Source organism: Emydura macquarii, unplaced genomic scaffold (assembly GCF_026122565.2).
Source record: "Emydura macquarii macquarii isolate MOO-44397 ecotype Brisbane River unplaced genomic scaffold, CSIRO-AGI_Emac_v2 contig_212, whole genome shotgun sequence".
NCBI classification, from domain to species: Eukaryota; Metazoa; Chordata; order Testudines; family Chelidae; genus Emydura; species Emydura macquarii.
This window is the reverse complement of record NW_027130349.1, coordinates 10,033,068-10,058,692: the sequence shown is the minus strand read 5'-3', so window position 1 is coordinate 10,058,692 and position 25,625 is coordinate 10,033,068. Positions and strand designations below refer to the sequence as shown.

Genomic DNA, 25,625 nt, shown 5'->3' with positions numbered 1-25,625 from the left:
TATGATTCTATGTTTGTTATCATAACCATTACAATTAAGCATATAGTCAAGTCAGTCCCTCTCTCTAGATTCATACATCGTTGATCAATGGTAGACCTAGTGCCGATGATCCTTCGCCAACTCTATTGGAGTTTACCTCTGCAAGATATATCCGTCTTCGCCTCCAACGTATTAGAACACTTAATGCTGACCTCATGACAATTAGCCACCATGATCCTAAAGACCTTGATCCTATTGTTACCAGAAGGGTAAGCTGATCTTTTATATCTATAGTTCACCAAACTGGACAGTAAAGACTAAGTCCTGTACATCTCGATGAAGGACTTGAATCTCAACATTCATGATCAGTAAGGTTTCATGAGATTTTTAAGTAAAAGTTGTCTTCTCTCTACCAACAGTAAGCCTGTAGGGCATAGCTGTTGCAAAGAAAGATTTTTTTCTTCAGATTAATTGCCATTTAGTTACTAACCATGAGGTAGTGTTGCTAATATTTCATCAGCAAAGGGAAATGTGTAATTTGTTTGATGAAGATGTCACTTTAGGCAAAAAGTAAATATATGAATTACATTTCATGCTACTGTACAGTAATTTCTCATGTATTAAGTGTTTCAGTTGCTAATGTGTTGGTATAAGAGATGTATTGCTTGAAAATGTAATTGGTGTGAATTACAATTCTATCTAATGGGTGTGGGATTATTTTTTAAAGTGGATCCTTTTTCTAACTTGTCTTTAAGCCACCGGGCATTTATGAATATTAATACATACTATTGACATAGAATGGTATAGACATGAAATTATTATCTGATCCTCACAACATTCCTGTTTTACACATCCCCAAGGCACAAAGAGGTTGAGCTGACTTTCTCAAGACCTCACAGGAAGTCGGGGACACAGCCAGAAGTCAATTCACTGACTAGGCCATACTTCCTGATTTTTTGTGTGACTAACACAGCATAGAGGGCCTCATCTGGTAAGGGGAGGGGGATGTGGAGAGTGTCTCCGATAAACAGGTTCTCTCCCTTTAACAATGTCACCAGAATTTAAATCTGAATTCAGAGGGGAGTCCTTATTCTCCCCCTTTGCTTTTTCATAGATCCACAGATTCCAAGGCCAGAAGGGGCCATTGTGATCAGCTAGTCTGACCTCCTGAATAACACAGGTCATGGAACGGTCCCCAAAATAATTCCTACAGCAGATCTTTTAGAAAAACATCCAATCTTGATTTAAAAATTAAGACTCCACCATGATGCTTGGTAAATTGTTCCAGTGCTTAATTGCCCTCACCATTAAATATGTACATCTTATTTCCAGTCTGAATTTGCCTAGGTTCCACTTCCAGCCATTGAAACATGCTATACCTTTCTCTGATAAACTGAAGAGCCCATTAAATATTTTCACCCATAATCAAGTCATCCCTTAACCTTTTCTTTTTGAAGCTGACTAGATTGAGCTCTCTGAGTCTATCACAAGACATGTTTTCTAATCCTTTGATCATTCTTATGGCTCTTCTCTGAATCCTCTCCAATTTATCAACATCCTTCTTGAATAGTGAGCACAGTATTCCAGCAGTGGTCGCACCAGTGCCAAATATAGAGGTAAAATAAACTCTCTACTCCTACTTAAGATTCTCTTGTTTATTCATCCCAGGATCACATTAGCTCTTTAGCTCACAGTGTCACACTGTGAACTCATGGTCAGCTGATTATTCACCAAACCCCCCAAAACTTTTTCAGAGTCACTGCTTCTCAGGAGTCCCCCACCCTCTAAGTGTGGCCTACATTCTTTGTTTCAGATGTATACATTTACATTTAGCCATATTAAAATGCAGATTGTTTGCTTGCACCCAATTTATCAAGCGAACCATCTCGCTCTGAATCAGTGACCTGTCCTCTTCATTATTTACCACTTCTCCAATTTTTGTGTCATTTGCAAACTTTATCGGTGATGATTTTATATTTTCTTTGTGGTCATTGATTAAAATGTGAAATTGAGTAGGGCCAAGAACTGATCCCTGTGGACACCACTGGAAACACACCTCCTTGGTGATGATTCTCTGTCTTTAATTACATTTCAAGACATATCAGTTAGGCAGCTTTTAATCCATTTAATGCATGTTAATTTTATATCTTTCTAGTTTTTTAATCAAAATGTCATGCAGTACCAAGTCAAACGTCTTATAGAAATTTAAGTATATTACACTACTATTTTTATCAACCAAACTTGTAATCTCATAAAAACTATATCTAATTAGTTTGAGAGAATCTATTTTCTATAAACTCATACTAGTTTGCATTAATGACATTACCCTCCTTTAATTCTTTGTTAATCGAGTCCCGTATCAGCTGATCTGTTGTCTTGTTTGGGACTGATGTCATGCTGACAGGCCTACAAACCTGAATCATCCTGTTTACCCTTTTTAAAAATTGTCACAACATTAGGTTCCTTCCAGTCTTCTGGAACTTACCCCGTGTTCCAAGACTTATTGAAATCAACATTAACTATCCAGCGAGCTACTCATCCAGCTATTTTAAAACTCTTGGATGAAATTTATCAGGATCTACTGATTTAAAAATGTCTGACTTTAGTAGCTTTTGTTTAACTTCCTCCAGCGATACTAGTGGAATTGAAAGATTGTTATCGTTACCATATGAAGAGAGTATCTCATCTGTTTCTACCTCAAATACAGAACAGAAATATTTATTTATCACTTCTGGCTTTTCTGCATTATTGTTTGTAATTCTAGCATTTCTATCTAGTAATGGATTGATAGCATTGCCAGGTTTATTTTTGTTGCTAAAGTATTTACAAATCTTACTGTCCATAACTCTGCTGGCCATAAATTTCTCCATGTGTTCCTTTGTTTTCCTTTTTAATTTTCTACAATTCCTAACTTCTGATTTATATTTGTTAGTGTCAACATTCCCTTTCTTCTATTTGTTATATATTAATATTTTATTTTTTCCCCTCTAAATCAGGTTGTTTTTTTAACCAGCACAGCCTTTTCCCTCAGTTTTGGGGTAATGGCTTTTTGGGCATCTAGTAAGATGTTCTTAAATGATTCTCAATTATCATTCACATTTTTCTGATTAAATTCTTCCTCACAGCTGATTTGGCTCACAATTGTTTTCATCTTTGTGAAATTGGCCCTATTAAAGCACCAAATATATATATTATTGGTTTGGACTTTATTCTGCTTGCACATTACAAATGTGATCACTTGTATCTAAATCACCACTAACTTTTAGTTCTGTGATTTGTTCCTCTTTATCATAGAAATCACAGAAGATTAGGGTTGGAAGGGATCTAGTCCGACCCCCTGCTCAAAGCAGGACCAACCCCAACCAAATCATCCAAGCCAGGGATTTGTCAAGCCGGGCCTTACAAACTTCTAAGGATGGAGATTCCACTATCTCCCTAGGTAACCCATTCCGATGCCACAGGACTGACGCCGGGGCACTCCGCTTGCTACCGGTTTCCAAATAGATATTGAGCCATTGATCACTACCTGTTGAGCCCGATGATCTAGCCAGCTTTCTCTTCATCTTGTAGTCCATTCATCCAACCTATACTTCTTTAACTTACTGGCGAGAATACTGTGGGAGATTGTATCAAATGCTTTGCTAAAGTGAAGGTATCACATCCACCACTTTCCCCACATCCACAGAGCCAGGCAATCAGGTTGGTCAGGCATGACTTGCCTTTGATGAATCCATGTTGACTGTTCCTGATCATGTTCCTCTCCTCCAAATGCTTCAAAGTGGATTCCTTGAGGACCTGCTCCATGATTTTTCCCAATGACTGAGATGAGGCTGACTTGTCTGTAGTTCCCTGGATCCTCCTTCTTCCCTTTTTTAAAGATGGGCACTTTGCTTTTATCCAATCATCCAGGATACCCCCGCCTCCCCCAATTGCCAGAAGTTTTCAAGATAATGGCCAATGGCTCTGTAATCACATCAGCCAACTCCTTCAGCACCCTCGGATGCATTGCATCTGTCCCCACAGACTTGTCACTGCCTCCCCATTCCATGCTTCCCAGTGTAGTAGTCTGGGAGCTGACTTTGTCTGTGAAGACAGAGGCAAAAAAGCATTGAGTACTTCAGATTTTTCCACCTCATCTGTCACTAGGTCGCCTCCCCTATTCAATAAGGATCCCACACTTTCCCTGACCTTCTTCTTGCTGCTAACATACCTATAGAAATCCTTTTTGTTACCCTTCATGTCCCTTACTAGCTGCAACTCTAATTGTGCTTTGGCCTTCCTGATTTCACTCCGGCATGCTCGAGTAATATTTTTATACCCCTCCTTAGTCATCTGTCCAAGCTTCCACTTCTTGTAAACTTCCTCTTTGTGTTTAAGTTCACTGAAGATTTCTGCATCACGCCAAGCTGGTCACCTGCCATATTTGCTATTCCTTCTGCACATTGGGATGGTTTGTTCCTGTACCCTCAATAAGGTTTCTTTCAAATACAGCCAGCTCTCCTGGACTCCTTTCCCCCCTCATATTCGCCTCCTTGGGGTCCTTCCCATCAGTTCCCTGAGGTAGTCAAAGTCTGCTTTTCTGAAGACCAAGGTCCATATTCTTCTGCTCTCTTTCCTTCCTTTTGTCAGAGTCCTGAACTTGACCATCTTATGGTCACTAGTGCCCAGGTTACCACCCACTTCTACTTCCCCTACCAATTCTTCTCTGTTTGTGAGCAGCAGGTGAAAATGAGCTCAGCTCCTACTTGGTTCCTCCAGCATTTGTCCCAGGAAATTGTCCCCAACATTCTCAAAACACTTCCTGGATTATCAGTGCCTTGCTGTATTGCTCTCCCAGCAGATGTCAGGGCGATTGAAGTTCCCCATGAGAACCAGGGCCTGTGAGCTGGAAACTTATGTTAGTTGTCTGAAGAAAGCCTCCTCTACCTCATTCTCCTGGTTTGGTGGTCTATATAGCAGACGCACCTCACAACATCATCCTTGTTGCCTTTGCCTCTAAACTTAACTTAGAGACTTTCAACAGGCTTTTCTTCGGTTTCATACTGGAGCTCCCATCTAAGATAACTAGCCGATTTGCCTTACCTTCTCAGTATGAATCAGGAGGACTCCCCTGTTGCATCCTCCTCCTTGCACTTTTTCTTGATATCCCACTTCCTCACTTACCTTAGGGCTTAGGTCTCCATCCCCCCAGTGAACCTAGTTAACCTTAGTTTATCTGTTAAGACAAGGTCTAACATAGCATTTCCTCATGCTGGCTGCAATACCTTTTGACTTAGGAAATTGTCATCTATAATGTTTAAAAATTCCAAGGATGTTTAGTACTGGCTGCTTGAGACCTCCAGCATATGTCACTCCAGTTGAAGTCTCCTGTGATCACACAGGTTTTTTTTTCCTACACATTATAGACAGGTGCATAAGGAGGTGGCCATCCTATTCTCTAGTGTGATTTGGCGGTCTGTAGCAGACACCAACAAATACTCTATCTTGTGCTCTTGCTGTTAGGACATTCATCCATAAGCATTCAACATCATTTTCTTTTGAGTTATCAGTGACTCTGAAACAGGTAATGCTATTTTTGACAAAGACTGCCACTCTCCTCCCCTTTTGCCAACTCGATCCTTCCTAAACAGATTATAACCATTGATTTTAACATACCAATTGTGAGCATCACCCCACCAGGTTTCAGTAATACCAGTTAGATCAAATTTAAGATAATAAATGAGCAATTCCAATTCCTCTTGTTTATTACTCAGGCTCCTAGCATTGGTACATAGGCAATAGACTATGTCTCCTTATAGTCTAAGAAGTCTCTGTTCAACTGAAGTCACTGAGGACTTTCTGCAGCCCAGACCAAAGAAAGAAAGAATAAGAGGGACTAGCTTGCTCCAGCATCTTTTAGAGAAAAACTGTCAGTAAAGTGGTCTGTACACACAGAGAACCTACTGTGCATATCCCAGCAGTCTGGAGGGTCCTTAGACTTGAGTGTCTTGAACCCTTTCCCCAGAAAAGAGCTTGTTCACAATCTCTGTGTAGTGCTGGCCAACCCTGCTTATACTGGAGCTGTAACTGAACCCAGCTGCATCACATCCTGCCTCTTTCTGGCCCTGAAAATTAATCCCTTCCCTACTTTCCCCATGCAGGGGGCTTATACAAATCATCACACACTGCATCTGGTACTCTGCTGCCCTACTGTTCCTTAAGCTAGACATCTGAGTAGAGTAATACAATACATCAAAATTAACAGCTCAGAGCTAGTGTGAGGGGAAGTTCCTGAGCAGATTAATATACATGTCAATGCGAGGATTTCCCTAAATTAAAATTCAAGTCTACAGGTTGTTATGCTGCTACCCAGAAAACATTTTGTTATGTCATGTGACATCCTACATGGCAAACATGGATTTTTGAAGGAACATGTGCGAATCTCCATTGAAATCATGCTTATCCAAAATCAGCATTTGTCTCTTAATTTATAGAGGACTACAGGGGAAAAGATCTAAACTTTTGCAAAATGGTAAGCTTGCCCAGATTGCAGATATTCAATGCCACCAAATTGTTTGGGACATATCTGTTCACAAGTCAGTACAATTTTATTGTCTAGTGGAATATAAGAGAAACCTGAAATGTCTCCTACTCACTCCCTTTTCAACCTTACTTTTGTCCAGTATTACTATTCAATAAAGGATATCTCTGTGGGTGGCATGTGTATTTGCTTTGGCCATGCTCGAAGCTGCCCATTGGATGAAACCACAAAGGTATGCTTTAATTGTTTTTATTTTCACAAAACAGCCTTTTAAATAAAAAGTTTAATTTTTTGCATAGAAAGAGATATTGTGGGAGAAATCCAAAGGAACATATACAAATTAGGGCCTTGATTCAGCACATACTTAAAGCAGGACCCCAACTTTTAGACCTGAGTTGCCCGTTGACATCAATGGGAGTAATCATGTGTTTCAAGTTAGGCACACACTTAAGTACCTCGCTGAAAAGAGGCCTAAAAGCCTGCTCCTGCAAAGATTTATGCACTTACTCATATGAGTAATCTCATGTGATTTTGATGGGAATACTCCTATGATTAAAATTAGGCAAGTGCTTAAATCTTTGGAGGATTGAGACTTAATGCTTGATCCTTTTTAGTACTTTATGGGCGGAACTCTCATTGACTTCAGTGGGAATACCATGAAAGGAATACTTACAGAATCCAGCCTTACGTGCATATGAGCAAGGACACTCCAGTTAGTAACTTTCCATCACTTCATTTGAAGAAATGAGGGATGGAGTTACCCTCCAGGGCAGTTCTGTGGTTGCACATTTTCCACAGAAAATTTGAAATTGGTGTTAATGCCATTAGTGGAACAAGTACTGAATTTCAATTTCAACAGAGAAAATGATGATATTACTTCATATATAATCCTAAAGTTCCTTTTAGTGAAGCTATATATATATATATATATATATATATATATAATATAATTCATATTGCTTCACTAAAATATTCATATTGCTTCATTAATATATATATGCATGCAAGCTACAGGCTAAGTTCTGCAATTTTTACTCATGCAGAACTCAGTGGAACTACTGTGAGTAGAGGACTGTAAAATCAGGCTCTTAATATGTGCTTTTATTCTTCATTCTGTCTACTTGCTGTAATTTTCCTCCCTTCACTACTTAAACACACACAGTTCTCAGGTAATGCCCTTTGTTTGGAAGTGAGCTCTTTTTGTCTTACAGTCTAAATTTAAACAATACTTTTGAGCATAGCAAAGGCACTAAAAACCTGATCCTGCAGCTCTCACATGGGATTGTAGTCCCACTTACTCCAATAGGATACATTCCTGAGTAAGGGCTTCTCACCTCACTAAAGGTAGCAGGACTGGGTTCTAGCATGTCTATATAATTGTAAAATAGTTGTGGAATTTAAATTCTATGGTAAAGTAGATTTCATATTAGTCACTTGGTTTTTAGGACCGTGGTAAATTTTAAAATTTTTCTACAATTTCTTTTTTAGAAACTGCAATGCCAGTGTGAACACAATACATGTGGAGAGAGCTGTAATGAATGTTGCCCTGGTTACCATCAAAATCCATGGAGACCAGGAACCATTTCTGCTGGCAACAAATGTGAGAGTAAGTAATTACAAAAGTTGAGGAGCTTAATGAGGTGCTTCCGTAAATGTTTACAGTTTTATTCAATAAGGATCCAGTTCCCATTGAAATCAATGGAATGACTGCATCAGGCCTTAAAAATAGTAGTTTTCTTAAAAGATAAAACAAACAAAACTAGAAGGGGAAGGTATGGTAAGAAATCATAAGATAATCATCATTTAGATCTCCTTTGAAATATCACACATTACAACATTGATGCTGTGGAAATTACATATCATATATGATCAAACAGAAGAGACTTAGTGGTTTACTGTGCTACAATGAAATTTAACACATTCACATTGGTAATTATGGGTGCTGCTTGTTTATATTTTACATTAAATTCATAATTTAGTCTTAAATGTAGTCATCCTTACAACATGAAGATTCTGAAAAATCAATCTAAATGGCCAATAAGTTGCAGACTGTGCTGAATGTCTGATAAAATGGCATAGGTTCTCCCAGTAGTTGTATATTTGCACAGTTGCTAAGATTTGTTAGCCACATTTCCTTGCCTCACATCTTTAATGCATGGAGCAAGCCACAGATATTCTGGAGCCTACTAGGCATAGTTTAGAGTTGCAAGTGGGAAAGTGCGTTTTCCAGTTGAAGCAGCCCTCTTTGTAGAACCTTTAGAGACCGACTGCATTTAGAGATGAAGAATATTTTATTAATATACAGGTCCAAATCTCCTCTCATTTAAATAAGTTTTACACATGGGTAGCTCTAGTGACTTCAGTGACGTTAGTCACTAGTATAAGCAAGAAGTGGGTTAGGCTACTTGTCTTCAGTAAAGCAGAATGCTTAAAATGTAAGAACACTTACTAGTCATAACACACTTCACTAGGGTCTCACAGGGTTGGGGCTAGGGTGAGCTACGGCACACTATTAAAAAGAGTGTTGTTAAAGTTGTGATTGTTGTTTTTAAAAGTTACCTGGCCAGGAATAAGCTAAATGGATATTACTGTTCGGATACAGCACAGTCAAGGCAAAGCATGCATCTGACATGAATTGCTTTACTGTTCTGCTTGTATATTTTACTTTTCTTTGGATGTGTTGTAACTGAGATCAAATGTAAATAAAAATGTATTTCTTTGTGATTTCTTCTTAGAGTGCAACTGTCATAACAAAGCAGAAGATTGTTATTACAGCCAGGGTGTGGCAGACCAGAATAGGAGCATAAATATTCATGGACAATTCCTAGGAGGTGGAGTCTGTATAAACTGTACTCAGCACACTGCTGGGATCAACTGTGAGATCTGTGCTGATGGATATTATAGGCCATATAAAGTAAGATTTATCAAACTACAGCCCATTGCTTTGATTAATAGTAAATGTCATCATATGCATATTTCAATCCATTGTATGTTATTAAATTTACTTTCCAAACTTAGCATGTGACTAAAAACTGTAAAGTCTTCACAGAGAAGACACCATTCTGACAAGTTCCGAATAAATTTAGGCTGATTCTCTAGCATGGTAAAGGGACAGTCCCAATTCTTTTGCGATTAACGAGAATTCTTATAGTCATATGTGATTCTTGGAGAAGTGATGAGATATTACAACAAACTATTCTTCTCAATAGCTCATTTAGTAAGTATGTATAGCATATGTTCTTTCTGGGCCCATCTACACCTTGTACCTTATAGTGACTTTCCAATTCAGTGATATTAAAGTCAAAATTCTGTCCTTAACCTCATTCATCAGATATATAGAAAGATAAATTTGTTATTATCTGGCTAAAAAGGATAAACATTACTAGAAAACCAATTTTGTTTTACTACCAGCAATCTAGATAGGTCTCCCTATATTGAGATATGCTGCAGCCAAATGAGTAACCGCCTGTAGCAAGGACATTTACTCTCCTCAGTATGGAACTTTCTGTTTTCCAGATAAGGCATTGATTCAGTAAGTTTGTGTACGGGGCACATTAGGGAGCTCAGTTTTTGTTCTCAAGTACAAGTGTGAGAGGAGGCCATGTATAGTGCAAGCATGGTTAGGTAGGAGGCACAACCTTTCACAGAAAGAAGTAAGTCTCATGTTGCATGCATTCCTGCTAATGACTTGTGTGTTTATGATTTCAGATTGCCTTAATCGGGCCCTGATTCACCGTGAAGCAGGGCCATGACTCTCAAAGAGAAACTTGGGACCTCCCTTAAAGAGAAAAATCCCACTGTTATATGAAGCTTTAGTTTAGTTTCAGTGGTCCCCGGCAAGAAATAGAGATGAATTTTTACCATTTCAGCTAATTAGTTTGAGAGTATGACAGTTAAAATATACCATTTGTTTCAGGTTTCTCCCTATGAAGATAACCCTTGCTATCCTTGTGACTGTGATCTGTTTGGGTCTCTGAGTTCTGACTGCATTAAGGATGATGATCATTCTGATCTACAGCATGGTAAGGGACCATGACATGCTTTTTCTGTAAACTTCAGGTGCTCAGGGTCAGGAAACATAGTGCTGTTAAGGTCTCAGTCCATGGTGATTAGGGTATCACACTAAACCACCAATAAATACCTAAAAAGGGAGGGAAGATAGGAAATATAACATGCTACAGGATGTGGTATATAAGATGCTCTGAGGTCTTGATCCTGCAACTTCTGGTGCATGTGTATAGGGCTCTGCTTGTCAATAACAAGTTACAGGACTGGATCCTAAAACTGTTACATGTATTAGTTCAACTGAGACAGTGGATTTTTTCCTGGCAGAGTTTCTGTGGATATAGTACTCTTAACATGTATGTATATATATATGTATATATATATCCTGGGTTGGTAATATCCCACCTATCTGGGAAAGATGTGACTAGAGCTGTATAGCTTGATAAACGAGGCAGTTGAATTATTTCTCCCACTATTCCATATTTTGCCCCCAGCCTTCTACTAACCCTTCAATTTTTTTTTCATTATCATTTTTATATTTCAAGGGACTCAGCCAGGTCAGTGTCAGTGCAAAGAAGGTTACTCGGGAGAAAAATGTGATCGCTGTGCATTTGGCTACAAGGGCTACCCAAGCTGTGTGCACTGTAATTGCAGCCTGGTTGGAAGCATTAACGATGACCCTTGCGCAGAACCTTGTCTCTGCAAGGTAAGTGAACAACTGAGTCACACTTTGATTTACTGTGAAATTAGTAGCTGGATTTGTAACTGCAGTTTTAATAAGGGAAATTCATACTTTTGTCGTATATGTCATACTTTTATGGCAAGTAACTGAAGTTTAAACATAGTCCCTCTGACAGGGATTTGAATGAGAATTAGCAGCATATTACTGTTATTGTAGAGAAGCTGTGATAAGCTATGTAGCATGATTCTATATATTCCAGTTAGAAAGTTTCATATAAAAGGAAATGCCAGTCTGCATTATAACAACGTGTGTGTGTTTTGTGGATAGGTTGGAATTGTTCTTTAAAATACATTATTCTTGTTGAGCTGTTAGAGGGTGTATGGAAAACATTTAATTTATACATGTAATTCTACATATTTGAAAAAAATTGTAGTTGTTTTGGAAAATTAAATTGAGACCTGTGCCTGAAAACTCATTTTATTTTAATTATTTAATTACAAAACATAAATTGTCAAATGATGTTTAAAACTTAAAGACCTGATTTGCAGACTGTTTTCTTGGGCAATGCAAATTTGTAATATCAATAAATGTAAGTTCCTGTTAAATTTCATGCTTCTGCATTTGTGTTTTAGTATTTGAAGACGTTACACTTAATTTTCAGCAAGCAAATTGTTTCTTTTTTTTGGCCAGGTCTGACACTAGCCAAAAAACAAACAACAAAACAGTGATTGACATGACAATTTTTGTAAAGCTGATCTGATCTCTTGCATAATTAATGTGATCTAAAATATTTCACATGTGAACAAACAAAACATCAGATTGCAAATAAGAAGCAGCTTTAGTGGCCAAGTTAAACAAGAAACACCAATAGCTACTTTATTTTGGTATAAATTGGAAGTAACACATATGTAGTCAAGGAAGTCAACTGGTGCAAATTTGGACAAGAATCAGGTACCTTTTCTCTGCATGATGGAAGTGGACTTAACATGTGACCTCCCCAAAGTTAGATCATTGAGAGGAGCAGACAACCAGTAAATGAGAATTGGGAGGAGCAGGCATCCAGATATTGGTGAGAGGAACCAGTTTTCTGCCCCAGAAAACAAGTGGAGAAGAGAAGAGGCACTGCACTCTAAGTCCCTTGCAGACTGAAAACACAGTATTGACAAACTCCCCCAATTTTAGCATGAGCTTCATGATATTTTGTATTTTAATTGACAGCACAGCTCCTGGAGTCATGGAATTAGACAAGTATCTCAGCTTTCATTTAAAAAAACTAAGTTTGTAGCACTCATGCTTATAGAGAAAAACTTGAAAATGTGAAACCAAATGCACCCCAAAGGCTCAGAAATCAGATGGAAACCAAATGAAAAAAAAACCCCAACAAAATGTATTATTTTTTATTTAAAAATGGTGATTTTTAAGGCAGTCTTATGAATTTTCAGAACTTGGGTTTGGCAATTCTGCAGGCTTGTAAGAAGGTAGCTTAGGCTTTTGGATCAAAGTGATGGACTGAAAATTACCTTGGGTTTTCCTAAGATTTGCAAAACTGTCCAGTGGCATAGATTGGTAACAAAAACATGCAGGATACCTCTTCAGAGTGTTATGAAAATGTCACACAACTAATTCATATCCATGGGAATTTACAGATGGTTATCTGGCCACCAGGGGGCTCAGACATTTTGCTCTGAAGCAGTAGAAATGTGTTGTGTGACTAAATACTGACTATAAAGGATCATGTTCTAGTCTCAGTTATACCATGGTAATTCTGGAATCAGGAATGACTCCACTGACAGACATGGAGTTAATTTGGATTTAACTAGTGTAACCGAGAGTAGAATTACTTAATACTCTTTATTTGTTACATTAACAAAAATTGTCTAGCTATTGTGAATAAATTGCTAAGTCTTTGGGTAGTGTTTTTGAGGCTCTATTAAAATTTAATTGAAGGGAAGAAAATGGCTCCTCTATTATTCTATAAATACAGCAGGAGTACATTAGGAGTTAAAACCAAAATATGAATATAAAATCAAGTAGAACTTGACTTTTAAAGCTATCTCCTAGTTTATAGTATACCAGTATCTGTGTATATGACACCTCATGCATATAAAACTGAATTTAGTCCAATCTTCTTCCTCAGCAAATAATAGGGAGTGAATGGAGAAGAATAAGAACAAGAGTCTTCTGTATTTTCACTAGAGTGTGCATGTTTCCAACAGCAGAACGTATTAAAATGACTTATTCATATGACAAATCTGTGCAAAAAATACAAATAAAAGCCCAGATTCAGTTCTTGAGCTGTGTCCTAAACTTCATGTGCTACAGCTTAAGAGAGGAGTGTGCTAAGGTAGCTTTAAGGATGCTTTATGCTACCTTGATCCTGGAGCTGTGTGACTTCTGGGATAATCAATGGCAGTTGCAGGGCTGCTCTGCCTTGCGCTAGCTGCCAAACTATTCCTCCAGATATTTCAATGGCCCTCCAAAGGGCTGATCTGGTGTCTGGGGATCACTGAGATATAGGGTTGCCCTGACAAACTCCATTTGCCATACCTGCACCATCTATGCTGTGAGGGGAGGTTATGTATGAGCAATTATGGCAGCACTACACCATTCAAGGTTTCTTTAGGAGCTGAGAACCTGACCCAAAGTGTCAACACTTGGAATTGTCAGTTCAATACCCCAGATGTCTTATGAGGTTCAATGCTGCTGAGGTGGTACTGAGAGTGTTCTTTTTCTATACTGGCTTGAGTCACTAATGTGGCCCGAAATCACAATCTTTTTATATCTCGTGCACGTGATGGTCTGACTTTGTAAAACTTCAGGCCTGATTCAAAGCCCACTGGTGTCCGTGGTCTTTCTGTTGACTTCACTGGGGTTTGGATCAGGCTCCAAGTCCTGTGCTCCAAATGTCACATGCTCATTCTCATACCATACATATAGGCTGCCATTCTCAGAAGTTCTCACATAGCAGATAGCAGTCAAAACAGTCAAAATCTGAAAACTGAGAACTTATGTGATGGGCTACTCATAGTTTGATTTGTTAATGAGAGAGTCCTAGCATGACACCCAATCATTAATGTTCAGTGTTCTACGTGGGAGTAGGGGTTTTCTGTTTCCTACATCAGTAATGCCAAAATTAAATTATGCTGCATTTCCTGACTGAATACATAACGAATGCTATACTGACTATTTAAAATCATGACCACTGTGGATATTTTAAGCAGAATGGACAGAGAGAGAGAGATGCTATTTCACAGATGAGTTTGCTATTTCAAAAGTTGGTTTAATTCTGATTCAGATTCTGATTCAGAATGAAAACCAAAATTTCCAAAATTCTCTGCAAAGAGGATGGAGTCCTGGCTCCAGGGCAGTGCATGTGGATTGCTTTCTTGGAGCCAGGGAGCCTGAAAGCCCTGGGGTTCTTGACTCAAGGGCTGTCTGGAGGCTCAAGCCCTGGAAACCTGGACTGCCAAGGAACCAGGTGGGTGAGCTGGTAGGCAAGTTTTGAAACCTGTCTGGGTTCTGTCAGAACTTGGTTGAAATTGAATCGTCTTTGTGGAATGTTTTGATTTAGATAAATCAGCAAATTCCAATGAAAACTTGTTTTGGTGGAATTTTTCTGACCAGCTCTCATTTCATGCTCAGTGAGAGTGCTTCATTTTATATCCTCTTGAATGCTATTATGCCAGAATTCCATCTTATCCACAGTATTTGCTACCAGTCTAATGCTGATATAAAACAAATGTTATTCACAGGAAAATGTAGAAGGCGAAAGCTGTGACCGCTGCAAACCAGGATTCTACAATTTGCAAGAAAGGAATCCTCAGGGCTGTACAGAGTGCTTCTGCTTTGGGGTTTCTGATGTCTGTGACAGCTTGGCGTGGCCCATCAGTCAGGTAGAATACTATGTCCATGATCTAATGCTTGGGGGTTGGACTAGATGATCTTCTGAGGTCTCTTAATCTTCTATGATTCTATGATAAGATTTCCTCAGGCAGCTGCATAAATGCACTACTGATTCCCTCTTGACATATAGGCCACCTGACTGAAAATTCTGGAATCCACACAGAGGACTGGGTTGTGTCTGCAACCTCGTAAACCTGAGGTCTGCTGACCATAGAGGAGCCCAGCCCCCACTGGAGCTGCTGGAGTCATTATATCCCACTCAATCCCAAAGCTTTTTTGGAAGGACTGGCCATGGCACCACCTGCTAGCCCCTTTGAAAGGGAGCAATGTTCACTCTTCTTGTGGAGGAAAAGCTCATCTGGGCAGGGAAGAGGGGAGCCCCACTCTCCTTCTACCGATTGGAGGCTACTGCAACTGCAGATGTCTGCCTCATGCAGTCTTTGTGCTTTGGGAGTAAAAGGATTATAAAATGCCACTGGCCCCTGTGCCAGAAGTGCAATGAGAGGAAAGACTTCCTTGGGCACTCTTTTCTCCCCACTTTCATCCCTTGCATCCCTTTGCAGGATTAGTCAAAAGTCTAGCACTGAATGTTTTGTGTAGAAGAAAATGCATTATATATTTTTTAACTTTCTCCACGTCCCTCTGTCTTTCCATTGACTGAAATTCTAATATGCGTGTATAACTCTTCCTGGCAATAGAACTGGTTTCTATTCCTGACTTATCCTCTGTGTCCTTGGGCAAGTAGTTCTCTGTGTCTCAGCTACCTGTTTGTAAAATGAGGAAAACAGTAATTTACTTACCTCATGTGGGTGCAGTAAAGCTGTACTCATTAATATTTGTAAACGAGATCTTTGAAGGCAAGGTGCTACGTAAGTGAAAAGTAATATCATTTTTTCATTCACTTTATACTCTAAAACAGTGAATTTGCTTCTGCACTCAGTTACACTGATGTAATTCTGCCCCAATCTGAATGAAGTCAGGGGCTTAATTCTGGCAGGAAACCAGTTTATCTAGGAGCAGAATCAGGCCCTTCATATTTGTATTACTGTCTAATTCGAGAAGTTTTACATATAGTGATGATAGATGTGACTTTATTAATTTAGCTCTCTTCTTTTTCTAAGGTGTCAGATATGGCTGGGTGGCTGGTGACTGATCTGGATACTGAAAAGAGTGTGCAGCCTCAACAAGGCCAGTTGGATGGACCCCATCAAATAAGTATCAACAACACAGAAGCTGTGAAAACACTGAAATCCACATATTACTGGTCAGCCCCTGAGCCATACTTAGGAAATAAAGTAAGTTCCCAAGTAAAAAGAAGCTGACTTTTATTTCCTACTCATATTTTATCCATACTGTATTGCTTAAAAAGTTCTGTGTTGCTCATTAACACTAGACGTATACTTACTAGTATGGAGAAGAAAGTTTTCACCTTTAATGAACACTGAATATATAGTAAATTCACCTGACCATCTTTAAAAACTTCTCCTTGGATTCTCCATTTTTTTATATGGAACATTATTATTTTTCAATTGCAATGTGTTCTTTACAGTGTTTCATAAACCTTGAAACTTGTAGTTTGTCATTTCATGCAATCTGTCATTGTTCCATAGATGCTTTCTTTGCAGAGTTGTTGTAGTCTTGTTGGTTCCAGGATATGAGACAGACAAGGTGGGTGAGGCAATATCTTTTATTGGATCAACTTCTGTTGGTAAAAGAGAAGAGCTCTGTATAGCATGAAGGCTTTGTCTCTTTCAGCAACAGAAGTTGGTTCAGTAAAAGATATTACCTCACCCACCTTGTCTGTCTCATAGAGACTTTATCATGTAACATAAAACAATTGAAAATTACATGGCAGAGGCCAGCAAAGTGGATCTAAGATTCCTGCTGATGAATCATGTAGACTTGGAAGTATGAAATTTTTATCGGTAAATGTCAATTTCACTGCATACACACACACACACACAAACCAACAAAAACATTTCTGTTGATAATAATAAAATTTTACATATAGGCTAAGTTAGAAAAATGCTGCTTGAGAACTGATTATAGTTTGATTTAAGGATATTTACTTTGTATATTTTGACATGCAATGTTAACGATTTGTGGTTTAACAGTTATAAAGCTCTCATCGTCTGCTATCATTAAATAATTACTATCTGACCCCCCTTAATTTCTCACACATGTGAGCATTTACATGTATAAAAATTTAAAAATACTTAAAAATAGACATTAGATATTATCTATGTAAATTTTTATATATTATTCAATCGAATTCTGCCCGCCCTAATCATGTGGCTGTCATTAGGGTTCGACATGATGGAATTTCTGGTTTTTCAGTTTGCTCTTTTAAAACCTAGGAAATTACATACAAAAATATATTAAGAGAACGTTATTAAAATTGCAGTCAAGCATTCATGCAAGGGGTCTTGTGAAGACAACAGTAATTAAAAATTGCATTCACACAAGGGGCTATCTTAAGTTTGTACAGGCAACTTTGAGTCTGGCATTTCCTAACTTCTGAGTGCTTGACTTTGAAAAACTTAAAAATGTGTTCTTTTTATCTAGATTTTTGTGGGGGTAATTTATAGCTAGAGTAGGTATAAGATATTCTGACCAAAATGTAATTTTAATGACAAATATCAAGTCCCACCTCTAATGCATGAGGGTGCTATAGCTCCTCAAATAAAAGGACTCCAGAATTTAACGTAGGCAAAATGACATATTTTTCCTTCACCTCATTCTTGGAAACAGCTGAACTATTTTGACTGAAATAATAATAATAATAATAATAATAATAAAGGGAACTTGATGCAGACATCTAACACACAAAATTTCAGCCTAAACAGTTAAGTTTGGTAAAGTTATAAGTAACCGAAAACAGAGTCTTATAATGGGAAGTGTCAGACAGCCTTTATAACAGATGTTGCTATCAGTCCCATCTGTAATAACAACTTAATATTTCTAAAACTGAAATCCATCAGAGAGAGAGAGAGAGAGAGAGAAAGAAAGGAAACCCACTATTTTGACTGCATTATACATATAGGCAGTTTCCCTATTTCCTCTGTATAGGCAGTCTCTCTTTTGCTGAAAAGACACATATATAAAAACAAAGTAGCAGAAAAAAACTTTACAAATGTTTTTAAAAAGGAATTAGAAACAAATTATGGACATACTATTTGAAAGTTTCTCTGTCAGAAACTGGAATTTTTATAAATTAGTAAAAAACCCAAACCAAAAAGCTCCCGGACAATATATCTGCTTAAGTAATATAACCAGACACATACATTTATTTGATTAAACATTTATTTTATTAAACTATGGTAAGTATCTCTAATCACTCATATTAAAACAATGGTTTTGTCTGCCTCAATCATATCAAGTTCTTAGTAAAGTGACAGAATAAATAGCTATGCTACATAGTGACTGGGCATAATGTCCTAAAAGTGCCAGGCTGGAAAATGCATTTTGTATAATTCAATGGTTGGTCAAATTCCGATCTCACACCAGTTTTACACTGATGAAACTCCATTTACTTCAGCAGGGCTACTCTCAATTTACACCGGTGTAAGTGACAGCTGAATCAGGACATAAGGTCCTAAAGTTGTTTAAAAAAAAAAACAGGAATGCCGAGGATATAACAGACAGAATGTTTAAAAAAGTTTGAATTACTTCAATACGCTGTGCCTGTTTGCTAACAAGTAGTATGAACCTGTGATGTTTGTTGGAATTCACAATGTGGGCTTTTGAATGCACTGTTTAATGCATCGCTGCAGTTCTACAGAATCAGCTGCGATCTTTCACAAATTGCACAGCAGGGGGGATCCAGGACTTCTGTAGGTACTGGTACATGCCATGTTACACTTTCAGTGATGTGCGATTGGGATCAAACACTTACTGTTGTAAACATTGCTGAAGTGATAATCAGAACATGCCATCTCCTCTGTTTAGTTTGCTGCATGGGTGTTGTACTTGTCAGCACCTATCCTCCTACATTGATTGCTGATAATTTTCTTTTCTGATTTGGATTTTATAATTTCAGCTCACTGCTTTTGGTGGATACTTGAAGTACACTGTATCTTATGATATTCCAATGGAGAGTGTAGACAGTGATATGGTATCTAATGTGGATGTTATCATTCAGGTAAGTTTTTATTCAACTAGATTTCCCGCAAAAATATATGAGGAATGATGGTATGTAATGGTAGGTAAAAAAGAAAAGAACGTTGTTGTTGAAAAAATTTACATCAGTTTTACCTTCATTATTAAAGGTCAACAAAATTTTATTGCTCAACTTCCTAATCTTTCCAAACACTTCTTTTTAATCCAGGGCCCTCAGTCCTTGACTACCTTTAAATAATAAATAAGTAAATGTTAACATAAAATGTATGGAGCTGAGAAAAAGTGGTGATTACTACATGTGCAGAGCTCTGTTTACATCAGGAACTAAAATAGGTTGTTTTCTTATTTACAAAAGAGATCTGGTTGTTTATTGGTTTAGATTTATGTAATAATTAATTCAGTGCCTATACTGGAGCTCTAGGCACCCAAACAATGAATCTTACAACATAATGCATTCAGCAGTGGAGCTGGGCAAGGAAAGTTAATTCTGTTTTGCAAAGGATTTAGATATTTTAAATTTGGTTGCTTTCTGATTCAGAATGAAAACCGAACATTTCTAAATTGAAAATAAATGTCACCTAAAATTAAACCTATCCCTATCCATCAACTTATCTTTTTTGATTTCAGGGCAATGGACAGATTTTGAGTACCAGATCTGAGGGGTTGTCATTGCAACCCTATGAGGAGTACTCTAATGCAGTGAAGCTTGTGTCTGAGAACTTAATCGACTTTAATACAAAAAAGGCTATAGACCGAGACAGGCTGATGACTGTTTTAGCAAATGTGACTCATCTTCTGCTCAGGGCCAGCTACAACATTGCAAAAAGAGCCATATATAGGTGAGTGATGGGAGAAAATTCTGGTTAATTCATATACCTTTGATAATTTTATGTATATTAAACATCATTTATAATGGCAGTCTTCCTAAGGTGCTGGCAAAAGGTATTCCATTTAAAACCTGATTTAAATAGTTAATTTCCTCCCTCCCAACAATTTCTTGTGAGCTGAATTGTCTCATGCTTGGTCTCATCACTAGTAAATATTTCTGGCATGTGTGGGGAAAAAAAACATGTGGTGTTGTTTCTGGGTTATCCCATATTGTTATTGTTCACAGCAAACCCTTCTGTTTTATAATGAACATTGGGAAGGCAAATCATGTGGTGTCTTCCTATTTGGTCACAGGTTGGACTCTGTCACCCTGGATACAGCAAGTGTTAATGCTATCGATCTTTCATCATCAGCAGAGGTGGAACACTGTGAATGTCCTCAAGGTTACACAGGGATTTCCTGCGAGGTAACCTCTCATACTGCTATATGTATGCCCAAAGGGTGCACATTTCAAAATCATTTAATTATTACAAACTATCTTTAATTACACTGTCATGGAAAAATTTATTTTGACAAAACATTGTATATCCAGTTTGACACACACTGTATTTTAATTTATCACATGGTGGCAGCATACTCTATATAATCATAGATGTTAGCCTCTAGATGCACTACATGGCATCATAACGTATTTCCTGTATTTTGTTTGGCAACACTAAAGGTTCATGATACGCTGGACGACATCTGATGGAGCTGAAAGTAGCTACATAAGTTTCCCTAAGTTTGCGATGGTGCAGTAATTGCATTTTTCTTGAGCCTGCAATTGGACAAAATTCCATTTTCATTTTGTGACCTTGGGTTGTCAGCGCTGAGTTTATTGGAGAGATTTATGTGTTGAGGGAGACAGCGACTAGGCATAGCTAGATCGTTCCAAGCATGCAAAGAATCATATAAGAAGGCATGGACATACACTCCTGGGAATAGCAGGGTATTGAGGTTGGCATCAGTAGCAGAGCAGAGGAGAACTTTTTAGCAAATAATGCCAGTGCAAAGCTCTGCTCTTTTTGTAAAGTACCATTGGAACTTTAATGACTGTACAAAGCAGACAGAACATCTGTTTTGATTTTCTCATAAGAAAGAGTCTTACACATGTAACAACACAGAACTTATTTTATCTCCTTCCACTGGATGAAGGGAAAATCAATATTTAATAGATGTGATTTTTAACCTCTTTACACCAGTGTAAATCAGAAGTAACTTCACTGACATCAGTGGCGTTACAACTGTATACAATACCACAGTACTTCCAGTGTAAGTGAGAGCAGAATTTGGTTGTGTGTTTTCAGAAGTGGTTTCTTTAATAATTCTCTAACATGTGTTCTTTAATGCATACTATACTGTATTTTTTTTCTTTTAGTCCTGTCTCTCTGGGTACTACCGTGTAGGTGGAATACTCTTTGGAGGTATTTGTCAACCCTGTGAATGCAATGGACATGCAACTGAATGTGATATTCACGGTGTTTGCTTTGTAAGTCATCTTTCAGTGTGTTTGGGTTTTGAGCATCTTTTTTAGGAATTATGAGACCATTTGGCTGTGGGAGAGTGAGACAAACAGTTTTTCACTATATTTAGTTAGAGCCATAGGCACAAGAACATTCTTATTGCAGAATTTACTTTATTGCTTATTGAATGGTGCTCCTAATTGGTGTAATTAAAAATTCCATTCTAGCCTTATACTTGAAATGAGGAATACCGGTGGAACTGCTAACAGCTCTAGAATTAGAACTAAGATAAAGAAATCCTTTTTCACTGTGTGTTCACTAATAAGAGATCAGTCATCCCCCATTCATGTCAATGGCAAAACTCCTATCTATTGAACTGAATGGGAACAGAAGTATGCCACAATGTAGGCTCAGATGCTGCCCTCAGATATGCATGCAACTCCATTCAGTGACATCAGTGAGAGTTAAGCATTTCCTTCTGTGGGAGGATTTAGCACTCAGAAGTTTTTCTGAAATGTAAACCAAAGATATATAATGGCTATAAACAAGCATGAAATAGGCTTGATGTTGCATATGTATACATTTATCAAATAGATTTAGTTTTGTGTATAAGTACTGCTTTTGTCTAATGAGGTGAAAGGTATGCTAAAATGTTGGAAGGGGTTTAGTTAGAAATTGTTGTTATTGATGCGGACAAACTAAACTTATTTTCAGTAGTTTGCTTTGTTCTTTCTGTCCTCTCCTTGAATCTTAATGCCATATTGTGTACAGATTCATGCTGGGATCCCTCTGGGGATGAAAATCTATCAAGAATAAATATGAAAATGTTTCTTGCATGTCTCACAGGCTTGTCAACACAACACAACAGGCCTTTCCTGTGATCAGTGCTTGCCAGGTTTCTATGGAACTCCATCCCAAGGAATGCCGGAGGACTGCCAGCCATGTGCCTGCCCACTTACAACTGATACAAACAAGTAAGTTGCTTGCCTAAGATCTTCAATTGCATCTTCCGCAACATCAGCTGGGTAGTGGAGGCAGAAAGCAGGAGGAAAAAAAGTAGGATGAAATCCAAAGGGGAGGTAGAAATACATGGAAACAGAGGAAAAATTCATCCCATCCTTTGTCAGGCAGACAGAGGAAGGCCAGATTCATAGATGAAGTTAAGAGAATCTAACTCAACCTTAGTTGGTGTAACTTACACACTGAGGGGACTGGAAGAAGATTCAAGTTACACTGGTTTAGGTTTATACTGGATTGTGGCAGGAAGGCCCTGGTTCTTGTTTACACTAGGGCCACATTACTCCATTCTGGCAGAGTAAAGGGGCCTTAGTGTAAATGAGAATCAGGACAGAATCAGTGCTGAGAATCAGTGTTGCCTCTGGAAAAGTTAATTGAGGTGAAGGGACATGATAGATTTAATAAGGCAAGGGCCAAATTTGTAAATCTTCTTCATTTGAAAACAAGTACCTCCTTTGAGGGCTGTTTCTAACCATTATAAAGCCACATTAACATTATGTAATCCTTCGTGTTTTAGCTGTCAGGTTTACTTGGATGAAATCAATTGAGAATTATCCAGATTTAGCAAAATCTACAATTACATGATCATAAACATGGACTTGAAGAGCTTGTATTTAAAATTTTACAAAGGTTTGCAAGTCTTTGCATTGATAAATATATTTTTATTTTATTGATTAATAAAATATTATTGATAGTTTCAGTCCTACCTGCCTCTTGGAGAATAGAGGTGAAGTTATCTGTGACAAGTGTCTGCCAGGCTATGCAGGATCACGGTGTGAAAGGTACGTGTTACAATGTTGGGAAAAATCTGTGTCTTTGTTATCCTCAGCCACATATCTGTCTACCTGGGCAGAAATATTTACATTAAGTGTATGAGAATATTCCTGACAGAATATGGATTTCCACCTCTCATTATATCTCTGTTTGGTTTTCTTCAGAGGATCTTTGGATAAATATTGATCAGTAACAAAATTTGCTGGGTGGGATGACTTTTTGACATGCCTGCATTCAGTCTGATACAGCTTTCAACCTGTCATACAGATGTGCTAATGGTTACTATGGAAATCCATTGGTGCCAGGACAGTCATGTGTTCCTTGTGACTGCAATGGCAATATAGATCCAACAGAAGATGGTAACTGTGATGCACTCACAGGAAAATGTCTGAAGTGCGTGGGGAACACTCGGGGTCATCACTGTGAAAAGTGTGCTGATGGGTATTATGGGGACGCAGTGATTGCTAAAAGCTGCCGTGGTAAGTTCTTACTATTATAGTTATGTTTTTAAAGCATCCAGAAATGTAGCAGGCACCTCACAGAACAGACAGAAAGACAACATCCCTGTTTTAAAGAGCTTTCAGTCTCATGTAAGAGGTGACTTGACAAGTGAGGGTATTGAAGTGTAGAGAGGGTGTGAGTGAACAAGGATTACAGCAGTGAAGTTACTTTGTTAGCCAGTTTAAGCTTGTGCATGTCCAGTTGGTTCAATTCAAATAATTTATTTTTTAAAATAATGACAATTATTATCGATTCACTTCTTGAGGTCATCACAGAAGAATCTGATGAAATGGGCAGTGGCAAAATGTGTTAAGTCCACCTGACCTTGTGCTGTTATTGTAATCAGTTTGACACTATGTTTTGGTGAAACCTGGAGGTCCACTCATCACTGACATTCAAAGAATCAATATCAGACATTTCCTATCTTGGTGTGTTGCTTGTGGAACTGGAAGAGCTGTAGAACACTCCTTTCCTGAAGATGGGAGACACTCATGTTGCTAAACAGTAACAACTCCAGCTGATTTAAGAACAGCAGTGACTGGATCAAAGGAACGCGTGTGGACAGTGTTATTCCTCGATCACAAGAATGCTGGCCAGACAGACACCAAGCCAGGATGGAGTGGGTGTATACCAACGGGAAGTGTTTAAAAATTGAACAGCAACTTTCAAAGCAACACTGCTAAAACTATAGCTTGTAAACTGCAGTAAAGTAATAAGAGATCTGACTACTGAGGTAGTTGCACACATCTAAACTTCTGAACTGCCCCTGCTTTGTAAGAAAAAATGGTATCAGAAAACCATATTTGCAACATGCAAGTGTGCAAAGTATATGTTCTTTGCAATCATAGCAGATTGACTGCACACATTCTGTACATATCAAATATATCTTTGTGTTCACAGAGCTCAGTGCAGGCACCAACATAACTCTATTGGGAAAACTGGGAGTCATGAGGCCGGATTCTGTTGTTGGTTACACAAGTGTAAATCTAGAGTAACCTCACTGAAGTCAGTGTTAAAATGAATTTACACTGGTATAATAGAAGGCAGAATTTAACACAAAGAAATTTGAAATGTACAGGATCTGATGGGCCATCCTATTCATCCCTTGCAAATATGTTCCATATAATATATTCTTGGTGGGGGGAGAAGAGAGAAAATGTAAATGAGCACAAAGACTTGTAACTTTACTTATGGGGTTCCTGCACTGGGTTTGGATTCTTCAACAGGGTACATCACTCTGGTTGACTTTGTGCATCTGTGCTTAGTACTGAACAACTTTTTCTGTTTAGTTTGGCCCATGTACATAATAGATAATTAGGTGTATTAACCCATGGGAGACAACAGTTGGATTTGTGCTTTATATAGAGATATGTTGTTCTGCATAATAATGAATTCATATCTATAGGCATTAACAGATTTTTATTTTTATTTCTTTAACATAAGTCTGTGAGTGCCATGTGAATAGCTCCCTTTCCAACATTTGCCATCATGAGACTGGCCTATGTCACTGCAAACCAAATGTGATTGGATCAAGATGTGATACATGCTTGGTAAGAAATGAAACACCTATTATCAACACGTACACTTTTTAACATCCAGTTCTATCTATTTATTTACAAGCATTGACATCAACATGCAATGACAAAGAGGAAGATTTTGGCCTAGTTAAGTGTACAATGAATAATAGCTTAGCACAAAAAGGAGGTCAGAAGGGGAAGGTGATGTCTTTGTCAAAAGCTTAATTGAATTTCAGCCAACTAGCTGTTTGCGGTGTTGTATTTACACTCTAATTTCT

General features: G+C 38.0%; 1 protein-coding gene across 1 annotated transcript in view; it reads left to right on the top strand.

Annotated features, from left to right (window-relative positions):
* LAMA1 (laminin subunit alpha 1) overlaps positions 1-25,625 on the top strand; it is a 136,752-nt gene that overhangs the window by 43,168 nt on the left and 67,959 nt on the right. The window contains exons 5-20 of the mRNA XM_067547593.1: positions 69-248; positions 6,642-6,731; positions 7,988-8,105; positions 9,235-9,413; positions 10,416-10,521; positions 11,050-11,210; positions 14,939-15,079; positions 16,211-16,384; positions 19,129-19,230; positions 19,836-20,047; positions 20,391-20,502; positions 21,454-21,564; positions 22,385-22,512; positions 23,251-23,337; positions 23,597-23,808; positions 25,274-25,380. Coding sequence (XP_067403694.1) covers positions 69-248; positions 6,642-6,731; positions 7,988-8,105; positions 9,235-9,413; positions 10,416-10,521; positions 11,050-11,210; positions 14,939-15,079; positions 16,211-16,384; positions 19,129-19,230; positions 19,836-20,047; positions 20,391-20,502; positions 21,454-21,564; positions 22,385-22,512; positions 23,251-23,337; positions 23,597-23,808; positions 25,274-25,380 — 2,220 coding nt within the window. The remainder of the gene's footprint in view (positions 1-68; positions 249-6,641; positions 6,732-7,987; positions 8,106-9,234; positions 9,414-10,415; positions 10,522-11,049; positions 11,211-14,938; positions 15,080-16,210; positions 16,385-19,128; positions 19,231-19,835; positions 20,048-20,390; positions 20,503-21,453; positions 21,565-22,384; positions 22,513-23,250; positions 23,338-23,596; positions 23,809-25,273; positions 25,381-25,625) is intronic.